We start from the raw sequence: 13904 nt of genomic DNA, 5'->3' as shown, positions 1-13904 counted from the left end.
AGTGCACCTGAACATTTTCTGACTCTTCTCTACCACAACTATATTTTTAGAATGGCAACTGTAATAAATAGAACTATATGGAGTATTAAGGTTTAACATTCTATAGTTCCAAACTAAGAGGTAAATCTAAATTCTATTACCAAAGGTCCCCAATTTTTAAAGATTTACATTAAAAAAGATAGAATTACAGAATCCAGTAGTGGGGGAAGTTAGACTACTAGGGAGAAAGAAACGTCATGTCTAAATTCCCAATTAATTTCTGGATTTTGATCTTAACTGAGAATAAGCAAGTCAAGAAAATGCAAAATTTAACTTAGGAAGTGATTAAAGTTGGTCTATAAAATTTACTTGTATTTCGGTACTTGTAGTTGGAAGCCACTGTTTTCACATTTTTGAGGTTTAATGATGATGCTGTTGTACTTTCATCCCGAAAAAAAATATTCTGCAAAAAGTAATCACAAAACTAAATAACCTTCAGTTATATTTTTTAAAAATATAAAGCCTATTATATGTATCATTTAACAGTGCGTTAGTTCTAAAATCAAAAATAATTTTAACAAGAAAAAGTCACAGATGATTTTTACCAAAACATTATTTTTTACCAAGTTTTTGAATTTTAATTCCAATATAGTTAACATACAGTATTCTATTAGAATCAGGTGTACAATATAATGATTCAACAATTCTACATTGCTTAGCACTAATCATAAGTATACTTTTTAATCCCCATAACCTATTTAACCCATTCCCCCCTCGCCTTCCCCTCCTCTAGTAACCACCAGTTATATACAGTTAAGACTCTGTTTCTTGGTTTGTCTCTTTTTCTTTCTTTTCCTCGTTTGTTTTGCCAAAACATTATTTTATTTTTAAAGATTTCACAAGCAGGCAGAGAGGCAGGCAGAGAGAGAGGAGAACGCAGGCTCCCTGCTGAGCAGAGAGCCCAATGCAGGGCTCGATCCCAGGGCCCTGGGATCATGACCAGAGCTGAAGGCAGAGGCTTTAACCCACTGAGCCACCCAGGCGCCCCCAAAACATTATTTTAAATGGCTAAGATTAAAAATTTAAGTTCAGCTCTGTTGGGGTCACAGGTGATAACTCTTTGACTTCTACAATCTTTTAAAACTATGAAAAGCCACCTTCTGGCTTCATAGCAATATTCTTAAACCTTTCAACAATATTTTTAACATTTAAAAGCTTTCAAATACAACATTATTTAAAATGTGGAGGAATTAAAACTTCTTACTCATATTTGACAGTTTCTACAGCTCTACACCTAACTTCCTATTAAGTATTTATTTCTCTTCACTTAGATGATCTCCATATTTCTTTTTTTTTCCAATTTATTTATTTTCAGAAAAACAGTATTCATTATTTTTTCACCACACCCAGTGCTCCATGCAAGCCGTGCCCTCTATAATACCCACCACCTGGTACCCCAACCTCCCACCCCCCCGCCACTTCAAACCCCTCCATATTTCTAATGCTAGTTGCTATTTCTCAGTTGCTTCAAATAAATGAATGAGATCCCTTCTAAAATATAACTTTGAGAACAGATATGTTGTCTAAGTCTTGGTCCTAGTTCTATCACAAATATTATACATACAAAGCGTATTGCTATTTATTGCTATTATATATTTACATACAATTATATTTATAAATTCAGACTTTATACATGTAATGCTACTATATATACCATAAAAAGCAAACCAAAAACAAAGATTTAAAAAGAATTTAAAAAAAAACAACAAACAGAGCATACTGAAGTTATAATATTTTCTTCCCTCACCCCATCAATCATCCTGTATACCTGCTGTGGTGCAAATACTACTCTGGAGACCACACTGTAGCCTCACAGAAGTTCCTGTAGTTCTCAGAAACAGCATGCTGTTTCATACCTTGTATTCATAGTAGTTGAGCATTCTAGATTGCCCCCCTCAAACACTCCAAAAAATATCCAGCAGCAATCTTCAACTCCTTCAATAATCAAGAAGTTCAGTATAAACTTCTTTATGATAACTTTTACCTAATCTCTTTAGCCCTTCTCATTTCCTCCTCTCATTTATGATCCCCCCCAGACTTAAGTTTCCCTTGTACCTGTTTATATGTCCACTATAGAACATCATCTTTTTAAGTTTCTGTTTTCCTATTCAACTATAAACCACTTAGGGGCATGGGACTTACCGTTTGATCTCAAAGACCTGAATCTAGCTTTGGCAGATATTCACATATTTGTACAATCAATAACCTAGTGTAACACTCTCATAATACAAATGACTGGACTGAGATTCAAATTAAACGCTGTGTCCATAGTCCAGGGTACTAATGTCATTGGCTGCTCTATGATAATGTCGCATCTTCTCTAATGTACCTCATTTCTTGTTCATAAAATACTTAAAAAAGCTTAGCAATATTGGAGCAGATGTAAAGTTCTCTTTACAATACTCTAAAATTAAGAATTAATTCTAAATATATAAAACTTAAATTATATCTAGGTAATTTTTTTATTACTAAAACACCATGTACCAGGTATTTACAAATAAGGTATTTGAGTCAACTGTGGAAAATCATACTCATGTAGACAGTCTATGGAATGTTGTTCTGGAACATGTATCTCTATGTATCTTAATTGTATACCAAACAGTTATAACCAATGCTTTTCTCAAAGTTATGCCCAAAGTATTTATTTAGTGATAACCCAGATTTTAGGTTATTACAGAAAAAGAAATGAATTCCTAGTATCTACAAATGTGGTCTGCAAACCTATTATTTATAAAATGTTTACATACATCAAATAAAATAAAAGCAAGGGACTCAAAACTTTATCTGTTTTATATTATTTTTTATATTATTTTTTGCTACTAAAATGCAAGAATTTTATCTTTCTTGAACTAAGAATATCAGAAATACATTATTATGTTTATAAACAACAGGATGTTTTCTAAGTATGGATGCTATTACATGATATGGGAATACAGTATTCTGAGCATTAGCCACCAGGTTATCATTCTAAACACTGAGAAATTAACTTTATGAAGAACAGAAGTAATCTTCCTGCTCTTTTGTAGAACTCAAGAAGTTTTTCTTATACACACAATACTTCTGAAAACACCTATAATTCATTCAAACCAATACACTATACTCCTTAGCACTTCCATGCAACCATTCTCTCATCTCATTCTAAATCCCTGTTTCCACATCTATAAAACTGAATGCTTGGACTAAATAAATTCTATGGTGCCTTCCAGATCTAAACTCTTGTGATACCAATTTGGAGTATATTTTATCACTTAAAAATAATGACATGTGAATGGATTGTTTTTTATGAGTCATAACTATAATGACTCTGTAATGACTCTGTGGCGACAAGAGTAATAAACACACTACACAAGTAAGATATAACTAAAGTATTAAAAGTAAACCTGTGAATAATTATTATGAAATAATTCTACATTATGAAGAGGTCTCAAGAAGGGATTCCTTAAATAGAGCCCCCCCATGAGTTAAGCACTATGTTAACTATCGTTTTCAGTGAAAGAAGTCACTGATAGTCTTGAAAACATATGGGAAGCCAGTGGACACATTAGATTATTTTTAAATTACCATTATAAAATCAAGAAGCAAAAACCTACAACTTCTCAGGAGCTAGTCATAAAAGCACTAATATAATGCCCAGTTTCAGATATGAGGAAAATATTCATTCTATTCAACTTCTATTACTAATACTATAATGGCTGTAATTTATATCAGACTAACTGTGGAACCGACACTGCTAACTTTACATTTATTAACTCATTTAATCCTAGGGTAACACCATGAGGTACTCTTATTATCCCCATATTACAGATGAAGAAACTAAAGCCAAAAAGGTAAAGTGACTTGTGCAAGTTCAGTCAGCTCTTAGAAAATCAAAGTAGTATTCCACTTGAACTACCATTTCCAACATTCCATTATTTTTCTATTCCTAAATTTCTATTCACTTGAGAAATTAATTTGGCTCACATCAAATAAATGATTACAAATACATTTATTTTAATACCTCTTGTGTTACATTACTTTCTCTCACTAAAGGAAAACAACTGACTCTGAATATATGGGTATAGTATACCAAGAGCACAGTGCCACCTGAATGGACTATGATTTCTAGTAGAATAAACACAGATGTCTAAACATTTTAAAATTTCAAAATTTTTGTTTTGATGCATCCACTATTACCGCAAAAATTCAGTCTGTTCATATAAAGCTGAGAGAAAAGATCAGAAACACGCCACAGTAATTATCGATCATTTAAAAACACTCCATAGGGGGCTATGGATAGGGTGGCTGGGTTATGTACATTGGGGAGGGTATGTGATACTGGTGAGTGCTGGGAAATGTGTAAGCCTGACGATTCACAGACCTGTACCCCTGGAGCAAATAATACATTATATGTTAATAAAAATTTAAAAAAAAAAACACTCCATAAATTTATGATGGCCGACATGTAATGAAACGATAAATTTCTTGGTTTGAAACGACCATCTTTTTACATGAGCCAAACACATTTTTCTAACGATATTTCATCCTAAAAACTTTTTTTAAGATTTTATTTATTTATTTGACAGAGAGAAATCACAAGCAGGCAGAGAGGCAGGCAGAGAGAGAGAGAGAGAGAGAGAGGGAAGCAGGCTCCCTGCTGAGCAGAGAGCCCGATGCGGGACTCGATCCCAGGACTCCGAGATCATGACCCGAGCCGAAGGCAGCGGCTTAACCCACTGAGCCACCCAGGCGCCCCCTAAAAACGTTTTGTTTTTTTTTTTTTAAAGATTTTTATTTATTTATTTGAGAGAGAGACAGGGAGAGAGAGCATGAGTGAGAAGGGCAGAGAGAGAAGCAGACTCCCCGTGGAGCTGGGAGCCCATGCGGGACTCGATCCCGGAACTCCGAGATCATGACCCGAGCCGAAGGCAGTCGTCCAACCAACTGAGCCACCCAGGCGTCCCAAAAACGTTTTTTAATGTCATGTTAAAACTGTCTAAAAGTTGTGGTCCAAATTTTATCACCCTAAAACTCTTCCTCTACCCTATCCCCGTAATTCTTCCCATCGGCATCATTTTATTTTATACCTACAAACTTTACCTGTTCTTCACCGCTCAGGGCTCGGCTCCCTTTCAGCTTTTCATCTGGGTGCCCACATCCATCACACCTTTGCCCCCAATCAAGGCTGCGCGTTCTCCCTGGGTTCTCAACACCAACTCTGCACCTATCAGCTACGCCCCCCCCCCCGCCCCGCCAGGCCCAATCCATCTTCAGACACGTGAGAGGCTGTTTGTGTCACTCCATCAGTCCCATCCAGAATGGGGTTCACTTACCGAGAGAGAAGCGCCAACTTTTGCTCCAGCATCATCTCCAGCTTCTGGCCCTGTTTGGAGATCCAGTGGTCCACCCCATGCAGGCGGTAGCACGTCTCCAGCATTAACCTGAAGTCGGCCACGAACTCGGTAATGCTCCCATACTGGCCGCTGGCGAACTTCTCCTCCATCTTCAGCAGACACATGCCCTGCCCGAACTGTTGCGGGAGGGCGCGACCGCCCCGGCCCCCGCCGCGCGGCCCCTCGGCCACCTCATCCTCCCCGGTGGCAACGCCCCCCAAGGGCTGCAAGAAGGGGCTGGTGAGGCCCCGGTGCTTCTCCAGCATGAACTCGCCCAGAATGCGGTAGCCCTGCTGCAACTCATAGGTCAGCTCCTGCTCCTTGCAGCCACCGCCCCCGACCACCATCTCCTCTTCCTCCTCCTCCTCCTGGTCGTCCTCATCCTCCCGCGAGAAAGAACTCCTCCCTTGGGCCGGCCCTGAGGCCGGGACCGCCGCTGCCATCTCCACCTCGCCGTCCTCTTCCTCGGGCGCCGGTGGCTGCCACTCCTCCTCCCCTGCCGGCTCCATCTCCCCCGGCGTCTCGGGCACGCTCATGGCCCCGGCAGGATCAGATCGGGCCGTGTGGAGCGGCCGCTCGAGGCGCCGGGGGACGCGTAAACGCGGGCTGCTTCCTCAGGGCTCGGCCGAGCCTCGCAGCACCAGCCCCATTGGGCTCCACTCTGAGCCGCCCGCTCTGCTCACTACTCACGGGGGTCTCGAGCTCGCAGCCGGCGAGGCGGGGTTACATGGCGCGAGAGGGAGGGGGGAGAGAAGAGGAGAGCCTAGGTGCCCTCCTCTCCCCTCCCCCGGCGGCGGCGCGCGCCAGGCCCTCCTTAGCCTCACCCCTCCGCGCCCCGCCCGCCCGCTCTTCCCCGGCCAGGCCGCGCCTAGTTGCCGCGGCCTTGGCGCCCCACCCCCTCCGGACCAGCTGTTGGGGTGCTAGGAAGGGGCGAAAAAGAAGTGGGGATTCTTCTCTTGTCGCCCCAGAGGGGGCCGCAGCACTGGGCTGCAGCGTCTGGGGCTCCTCCTTTCCCTCACACCCACTCCCGCCCCTCTCTACCTGCGGGGTACCCGAGCAGGAGGAGGCGGCGTGCGGACAAGGCCGGGCGACAACTGTCAGTTAGAAGTCCCGCTGGGCCGGGGGCGGGGAAGGAAGGGGAGGGGCAAGGAGAGAAGGGGGTTGGGCACTCAAGCTACCCGCAGGGGGTTGGGGCTAGCTGTGGTAAAAGGCATAGAAAGACACCGTAGCCATCCACGGTGCGCATGCGTAGTAAGACAGCCTCCACCCACCCACTTTGCGTCCGGCCCAGCTACGCGAAAGCACAGACTTCGGGCCCGAGGCCTGGTAGTTTGCGCAGCTCAATGATGTCATCAGCTTGTAGACCGCTGTTAAGGGGCGGAGTGGAGAGGGAAGCAAGGCGCCTGCGCAGCTGTACTTGGCGCTGCCAGAAAGGTCGAAGAGCTTTTAGAAGCGTGTATAGCAAGAGGTTCTCTATTTTGCGAGATCCTAATTAGCCCTAAAAACGAAGAATTCTGAAGGAACGTGCTAGATAACCCTCTTTAATGTCAAATGAGTAGTGAGAAGGCACAAAATGTAGATCCTATCCTGTTACAAATTTTATGTTCTTTGCCCCCAACTTCCTCTTTGTGACCAACGGATTTTTAATATAAAACTAGAACTTGGAAAGTTTAGAAAGGAGTTTCAAGGACTCAACCAACTGAAACATACGTTCACATGCAAAAGAAAAAGAGATAATTCGTAGAACTCAAATTTCTAAAACTCCGGTCCCCAGTTCTTTAGATCAATTCCTATTTTAAGTGATCTCATGTGTTAAAATTAGCATTTTCATCTCGGTTCTCGAGATCTGCTAAGAATAAACAAAGGAAATGGAACCTTAATAAAAATCCCTGGGGTTAAAAACAATCTTCAAATAATTCAAGTCTAAGCCGTACAGCATTAAATAGTCATAAGCCTTACAATGTCACTACACATTTAAAAATTACTGTTTAGAGATTGTCTAAAAAGTGACTCGTTCGCTTTAATTTAGGTATTGCTTAAAGTAGGGAGAAAGGAGCTAATAGTTCCATAAAGCAGGTATTATTTTCTCATGTTCTATAAGAAAGATACACACATCTTTCTACTTAACTCATAATGTTCTAGCTTGAAACGCGACTGCCGTCCTAGAAATCAGGCATTTTAAAAGTAGAAACCATCGAACCAAATGGTTGGTATATTTAATTCTTGATTACTGTGAACCTTTAAAGCACTGATAAAAGTCACAACTTCAAAGCTTGGGGGACAATTAAGTTAAATAGCAGTATTAGGTAAAATAGTTAAATGGGAACACTGGAGTGTTCCTATTATCCAGTTTTCAAGGTCTCCTCTCATCAGACATTTGTAACTTATTGGGCCCTTACAGCATTCTCTTTCCTTAGAGCCCTTAGATGTACCTCACAGGAACAAAGCCAGGAACCAGTCTAATTTCAGCAACTGGCAAGGAAAAATGTGTCTGACTAGACATCTCTCATTTCCTTTGACAAAGCCCAAGAATCTGGACCCACCATCCCCCAGCAAATATACCCCTTCATCTTTAGCTACCAACCCTATTTCATGATTCTCTAATAATATAGATTGCATTTATTGAACCCTGTGCCACCAAGCACTTTATATTATCTCCTTTAATTCTCACAACAATCCTAGATATTATGTCTATTTTACAGATGCAGAAACCGATGCTTAGGTTAAGAAAGTAGTTTGCCAAAATCCAAATCTAGGTCTGTCATACACCTTCTCTATCATATCATATATCTCTATTGATCATATCTTCTCTATTATATAATTCTCCATGGTGCCTAATTCCAAGTCATCTGGCAGAATATCCAGTTCCTAGTGCACAAGGTGTAAGGAATTGCTAGAAATTTGACTAAGGACTTCTGAAGGAATATTAAGATAAACAGGTGTGAGTTGAAGGAACATCAGCTATAGATCATGGAAAGGCCAGATGATTGTGTTCTCAGCTATAATGAAAGTAGAATTGGGTCCTTAAACTCAAAAACAAAAACAAAAACAAAAAAACTATTATACAAAAAATACATTGGTTGCAGGTAAGTTAGAAAATATAGATTAGTGACAAGAAAAATTGCCATTTAATCCCACCACGCAGAGAAAATTTCTACTAATATTTTATGGTAGGATTTTTCTATTTATTTAATGTGTATTTTTATTCATCTTAAATAAAACTGTGGCTATACCATAATTAATGTCCTTTCCTTTTTTCCCTTATTAATAATAAATCATTGTAGGTAATGGACAGGAATTCCACACCTAAAATCTCAACTTCCTATCTCTGTCCACAACAGCCTAGATGGCCTGTTCTTCTGAACTGGCAGGGAGTGAATCAGGGAAATTCTAATGTAAAAGCAATTCTAAACCATAAGAAAACACAGTATAGGTACAAACAACAGCACTAATAGGGTACCATTTATTAAGTATTTACTTGGTCTTCAATATTTGCTAAATACTTTACATACATAGTACTCACAAAAAGCCCAGGAAATGATGACAGATATACTTGTTCTTAAATTTTGGATCAATGATTTGCTTACTAGAAAACTTTTTCCTACCCTACAAAAAGCTTGACATTAAAGATCAACATTCCAATTAATAAAATTAACTCTAGATTTATAGAACTGTCTTCTTAAAATGCATATCTACTGCTAAATGGTCTCAAAGCTGTTTTATTTTTCATATTTAAAGATAAAATTAATTTTGCTTCCCTTTCATTTTCATAATAGAATACTCTTCAGTGCTACTTTAGAATCTATTAAGAACTTCTTCAAAATAGAAATCTACTTAAGACCCATTTTGAACCAGGGCTTCTCTTCTTATTGGGCTGCTTTGCAGGGAGGAAATGGCATACATACACAATGCAATATTCTGTTCAAACACATAATATTAATAGACTCCCACAAATACTGATTACTGTTAGTCAAACACTGAATAATGGTGTTACAAGCTACCAATGTTATATGTACCAGGACAGCCTATTCAGTAACCATACTTCTTAAAGAGTCCTGAATAACTTGAAAAATAGAGTTCAATCAGGCTAAGATTTTCAGGTTCTCTTAACTCTTAGCTGGACACCTTAGGGACTAGAATATGAATATGCCTCACCCTGTTCCCAGGAGGACATTATAAAAAAGTTCATAGGCTATATAGAGAAAACTCCTCACATCCATGGCAATATCTCAAAACTCCCAATTTCAGCATCCTCCCATTACCATGGAAACCGGCAGTATTATCAAGGAAGAATTAAGCTTGCCACTATTTTTCATCTAGAATTCCAAAGATATTTGTCCTGGAAGTTCCATCTTTGTTAGCTCTCAGTATCTTGTGATAGGCAGCATGACATCTTGACACAAGTGTATTGTTTGCTCAGCATCAATAATTCAGACAAGTAACAACACTTTATATACTTCACATCAACTAGGGAAAAGGTGACAAACATTCTAAGACAACAGAAGCACAGTTATCATCAAGTTCTGTGTTTAAGAGATAAAACATGCAAGGTGAACATAAGGCTAGAACACTGACTAATCCTGGAAAAACATAAAGGGAAGGAATATTAACTGTTCAGCAGGGAGAACAGTTCCCTCAATTAAAATGAAATACGCTCACAATAATTATTTGGAATTACTTTCATGGTCAAAATATTCAAGTGACATTAAAGTGCATCAAACAAAATTTAGCAACTCCTGTAAAGCTTCCTGCTGCACACCATCAAGTTGGGATATGCATTCCAACCATAATTCTTCAGAAGTCTGTACCTGACGCACAACATTAGCTAGGCGTTTGGCACAGGGATCTTCATAGTTAATAGTCTCGTTGATTTTTCCTTCTGCAATTATACTGATTATTTTGGGAAGATTGGAATTATTTGGACCAAGTACAACTGGATGATTACTTTCAATTAAGTCACAGAGAAAACTCAAAGTCTGAATAGCTTCCTCTTTATCCTCATGCAGTGGAAGCCATGATAACCAGTGTGGAAGAACTTCATCTACATTTACACAGTTAGGCTTAAATCTCAAAATCTTCCCTACTGCTGAGATACAGTTCTCTGTAGCAATGACATTTTTTTTGGTTTTGGAATTTGCACATTTAATAACTTTTACCAGCAGTGGAACAGCTTCTGAACATAAAGAACGATAATCATCTCCACCAAACTGTGCCATAACACCCAGGCCATAAGCAGCAGCTTGCCTGACTTCAGGGTTATTGTCTCGCATATTTAGTAGCATTGGCCACCTAAAATATTCTACATATTTAAATGAGGTTGGACTGCAGTGCTCTATAATATCATCAAAAATGCACAATCCCCACTGTCTGTCTGGCCATGGCCTACTCGAACAAATTAGATTTACAATTAATGGAAGCAGCTGTTCAAACCACGGTAAAATCTTTTCCTTATAAGTACTAAATAATGAGTGCAAAATATCTGATACTTTGGTCAGAATATAAACATCACATTCATCCTCATCTTGCAGAGACATTTCAACCTGTTGGTCATAGTTTTCTTCCTGTCTTTTAACCTGTCTCAATTCTTGGTTTTTAAAATGCCCTTCAAGTTTTGTTTTCAGTATTTCCCCTAGTTCTTCTAAATGTTCATCATTAAGGCACCCATCTCCCATTACTTCAATGGACTTTGCAAAAGAATTCATTATTTCTGAGAGTACATCTGTATCAGGTTCAGTCCCAATAGCCTTAATTAAGGGATCACATATGAATTGCCATATCTGGGCAAGATACTCTGGGCCAAGAATTCTTGCACATTCCAGGAGATAAGGCATAGACTCTGCTGCTGCCACTCGAACATTGTCATGGAAATAAAATTTCAATAAAGGAACCATAAGCTTTACAACTTGTTCTGTATATTCCACAAATCCTTCCCTTAACTCCTTAGCATAGTAAACCAACATCTGGCAAGCAGTTGCTTTTGCTTCGAGTCCTGAGGTTTTAATTCCAAAGCTTTGTTGGTCTCCAAGATTTACAAATTGCCATCCATCATCATCACTCATATTTTCCACATCTTGTGTGTCTAAGAGAGCAACATCAGGTTTAGCTGAAGCAGTCTTAATAAGAGGCTCAATAACTAGTGGAAGGTACTGTTGAAAATCATTTCCAAGAATTTTACACATTCTAGCCCATGCTGAAACCATGTAAGATGTCTGAGGGTCATCATCTTCCATATTACTTAAGTCAGATTGTGTCTTTAATAATAGCTGCATCACATTTGATGCATCTTGCATAAATTTTTCCTTCCCAACAGCAAGACCAACATGGCTAATGCATTCAATAGTTTTTCCTTTCAGAAGCTTAAGTTCCTTTTGAACAGCAAGCTCAACAATGTGCTTTAGTGATGGCATAAATATATCATAATACGGAACAAATTTTTCTTCTATTGTATCTGCAACTGAGGCAATGGTCGTCACAAGCTGTTCCAAGGCCAGTTTAGTTCCATTCCGAATCAACTCTTGAAGTTTAATCACCAAGATAGAATGTAGATTTCTCACCATACTATCCAAATATAGAACAAGCAATGCTTTGGGGCAGTCTTCAATAAAAATGATAAGTGCGGAAGCCGCATGTGATTGCACACGCTGATTACCTTGATTTTCCATGGTACGCAACAGAGCTGCAATCACTGTTTCATGGAATTTCTTTTGGAAGTTAGGTGCAAAATCTGTAGCCATCTGTCCAAGTGTAGTACAGGCTGCAGCCCTCACTCTTGGGTGAGGATCCTGAAGAAAAAGCAAAACAGAGTTAACTGTTTCATCTAGAATTGATTCCATTTGCTGATGGCATCCTTCTCCAATGGCAGATAAGGCCATTAATCCAGCATGTCGGTATTTCCAGTCAGGGCTCTGAAGCATCTGCATGATGTGCTCCTTAGTCATTGGTAAAACAAGTTTTCCACCAAGCCCACAAGCCAGTCTGTCTAGGGCACTCTCAGCAGCAACTGCATTGCTGTCAAAGTCATCTTCTTCCATTTCATCAGCATTTACCCAGTCCTCATCATCTTGTAGATCAACCATCATTGTTAATATATGAGGAACTGCCTGTGCAATTATATTTGTATGTTTTTTCAACATTGGGGTTGCAGTTTCAGACAAGGTCACTATTATTTCAAGGGCCAGCTGGCGTTGCAGATTACTAAGTCTAGAGTCTCCACATAACTTCAGACTCAACTGCAGAGTATCTTCTAAATAAGGACCCAGATATTTAGGTACAGTATCTGCAATCTCAACAAGGGATTCTAGCACTGAATCATCATCCTGATAGCACGAGTCATTTACAGCCTGTAAGATTCCAGGAAGCAAGTCTGCAAAGTCTTTGAAAAGAGCAATATTATTCTCATTAGCAAGTACAAATGCAGCTGCAGCTCTAGCAGACAATGTCCTGATTGCAGGATGTTCTTGATCTTGAATGCACTGGTCCAACAACCGTTTGATGATATCCAAATCATGCCGCTCTTGGTTCCCAAAAATCCCAGGAAAGTGCCAGAAAACATGAAGTGCAACTTCCCATAGAACTACATTTTTAGAGTAGATTGAATCAATAAGGAACTTCAGACCTTCGGGCCAGTGGTTAGTGCCATCCTCATCTATCAAATTCCTGGCCAGCACGGCAAAAATATCACAAAGTTTTTTCCTCATGCTAGCATGTGTTTCTAACTTAACAGCCAGTATCAGTTCAATCTTGACGTCCCTCTGAACATCAGAAGGCAGATTTGGATAGACTTCCTCAAACCCAGAGGACAAAAGCCGTCGTAGCAGTGCGGCAGCCATTTGTCTCACCTCATAACCTGCTCTTCTATTTCTGACAGCATCTAAGAGGAATGTAGTCTTACACAGACCTGGGATATTTTCATAGACTTCCTCTGCCTGTCTCCGCACCATACAGCTTGGATTGATCAGGTTCTTCAGAAGCTGGTAAAACTCTTGCTTTCCCGACACTGTAGCCGGCAACCCTGCAGCCCCGGCCGCCGCCATCGCGCTATGTCAAAGAAATCGCGACCGGGAAGAAGGGAGGGGGGTCTGCGGCCAGAAACAGTGACGCAAGCAAGGCGCCAGCGGGGATGGGCGGGGTCGCTCATCCTCTGCTCGCGGGTTGGTTTGCCTGTGCTCCGAGTTGTAAGCAACTAGGTGTTTGGGGTAGGTAGGTCAGAGTGGGGAAGAAGGACCCTCCATCTGTTTTCCAATAAGAAAAAACACCTGCGGAGAAAGGAAAGAAAGAGAGAAAGAAAAGAAAGAAAGAAGGAAAGAAAGGGAGGGAAGGAAGGAAGAGAGAAAAAGAAGGAAGGGAGAAAGAAAGAAATTTATGTTATTGAATGTATGGATGATTTCTTACCCGTTATTTCTAAACTATCGTTACCCCAATAATTTTAAAAATAATTACATCTTGAAAACCCTTCAGGTGAAAGAAGCCAGTCACAAAAGACCACGTATTGTATAA

The 13904-nt window shown here is 40.1% G+C and overlaps 2 protein-coding genes across 3 annotated transcripts in view; both read right to left on the bottom strand.

Annotated features, from left to right (window-relative positions):
• KIAA2026 (KIAA2026 ortholog) overlaps positions 1-6152 on the bottom strand; it is a 159113-nt gene extending 152961 nt beyond the window's left edge. The window contains exon 1 of the mRNA XM_044265708.1: positions 5349-6152. Coding sequence (XP_044121643.1) covers positions 5349-5944 — 596 coding nt within the window. The 5' untranslated portion in view covers positions 5945-6152. The remainder of the gene's footprint in view (positions 1-5348) is intronic.
• A 2705-nt stretch (positions 6153-8857) lies between these two features.
• Positions 8858-13441, bottom strand: RANBP6 (RAN binding protein 6). 2 transcript variants are annotated; one of them, XM_044265706.1, is made up of 2 exons: positions 13306-13417; positions 8858-12190 (listed from the first exon to the last, which is right to left on the bottom strand). In XM_044265706.1, exons 1-2 carry the CDS (start codon positions 13318-13320, stop codon positions 10124-10126), a joined length of 2082 nt encoding a protein of 693 aa, XP_044121641.1. In that variant the 5' UTR covers positions 13321-13417; the 3' UTR covers positions 8858-10123. The 2 variants fall into 2 exon arrangements, with proteins under 2 accessions (XP_044121641.1, XP_044121640.1); XM_044265705.1 differs by having other exon boundaries at positions 8858-13441.
• Positions 13442-13904: the final 463 nt, after the last annotated feature.

The sequence above is a fragment of the Neovison vison genome, chromosome 9 (genome assembly GCF_020171115.1).
Source record: "Neovison vison isolate M4711 chromosome 9, ASM_NN_V1, whole genome shotgun sequence".
Classification (NCBI taxonomy): domain Eukaryota; kingdom Metazoa; phylum Chordata; class Mammalia; order Carnivora; family Mustelidae; genus Neogale; species Neogale vison.
The sequence above is the reverse complement of the archived record's forward strand: the minus strand, read 5'-3'. Positions and strand labels throughout refer to the sequence as shown.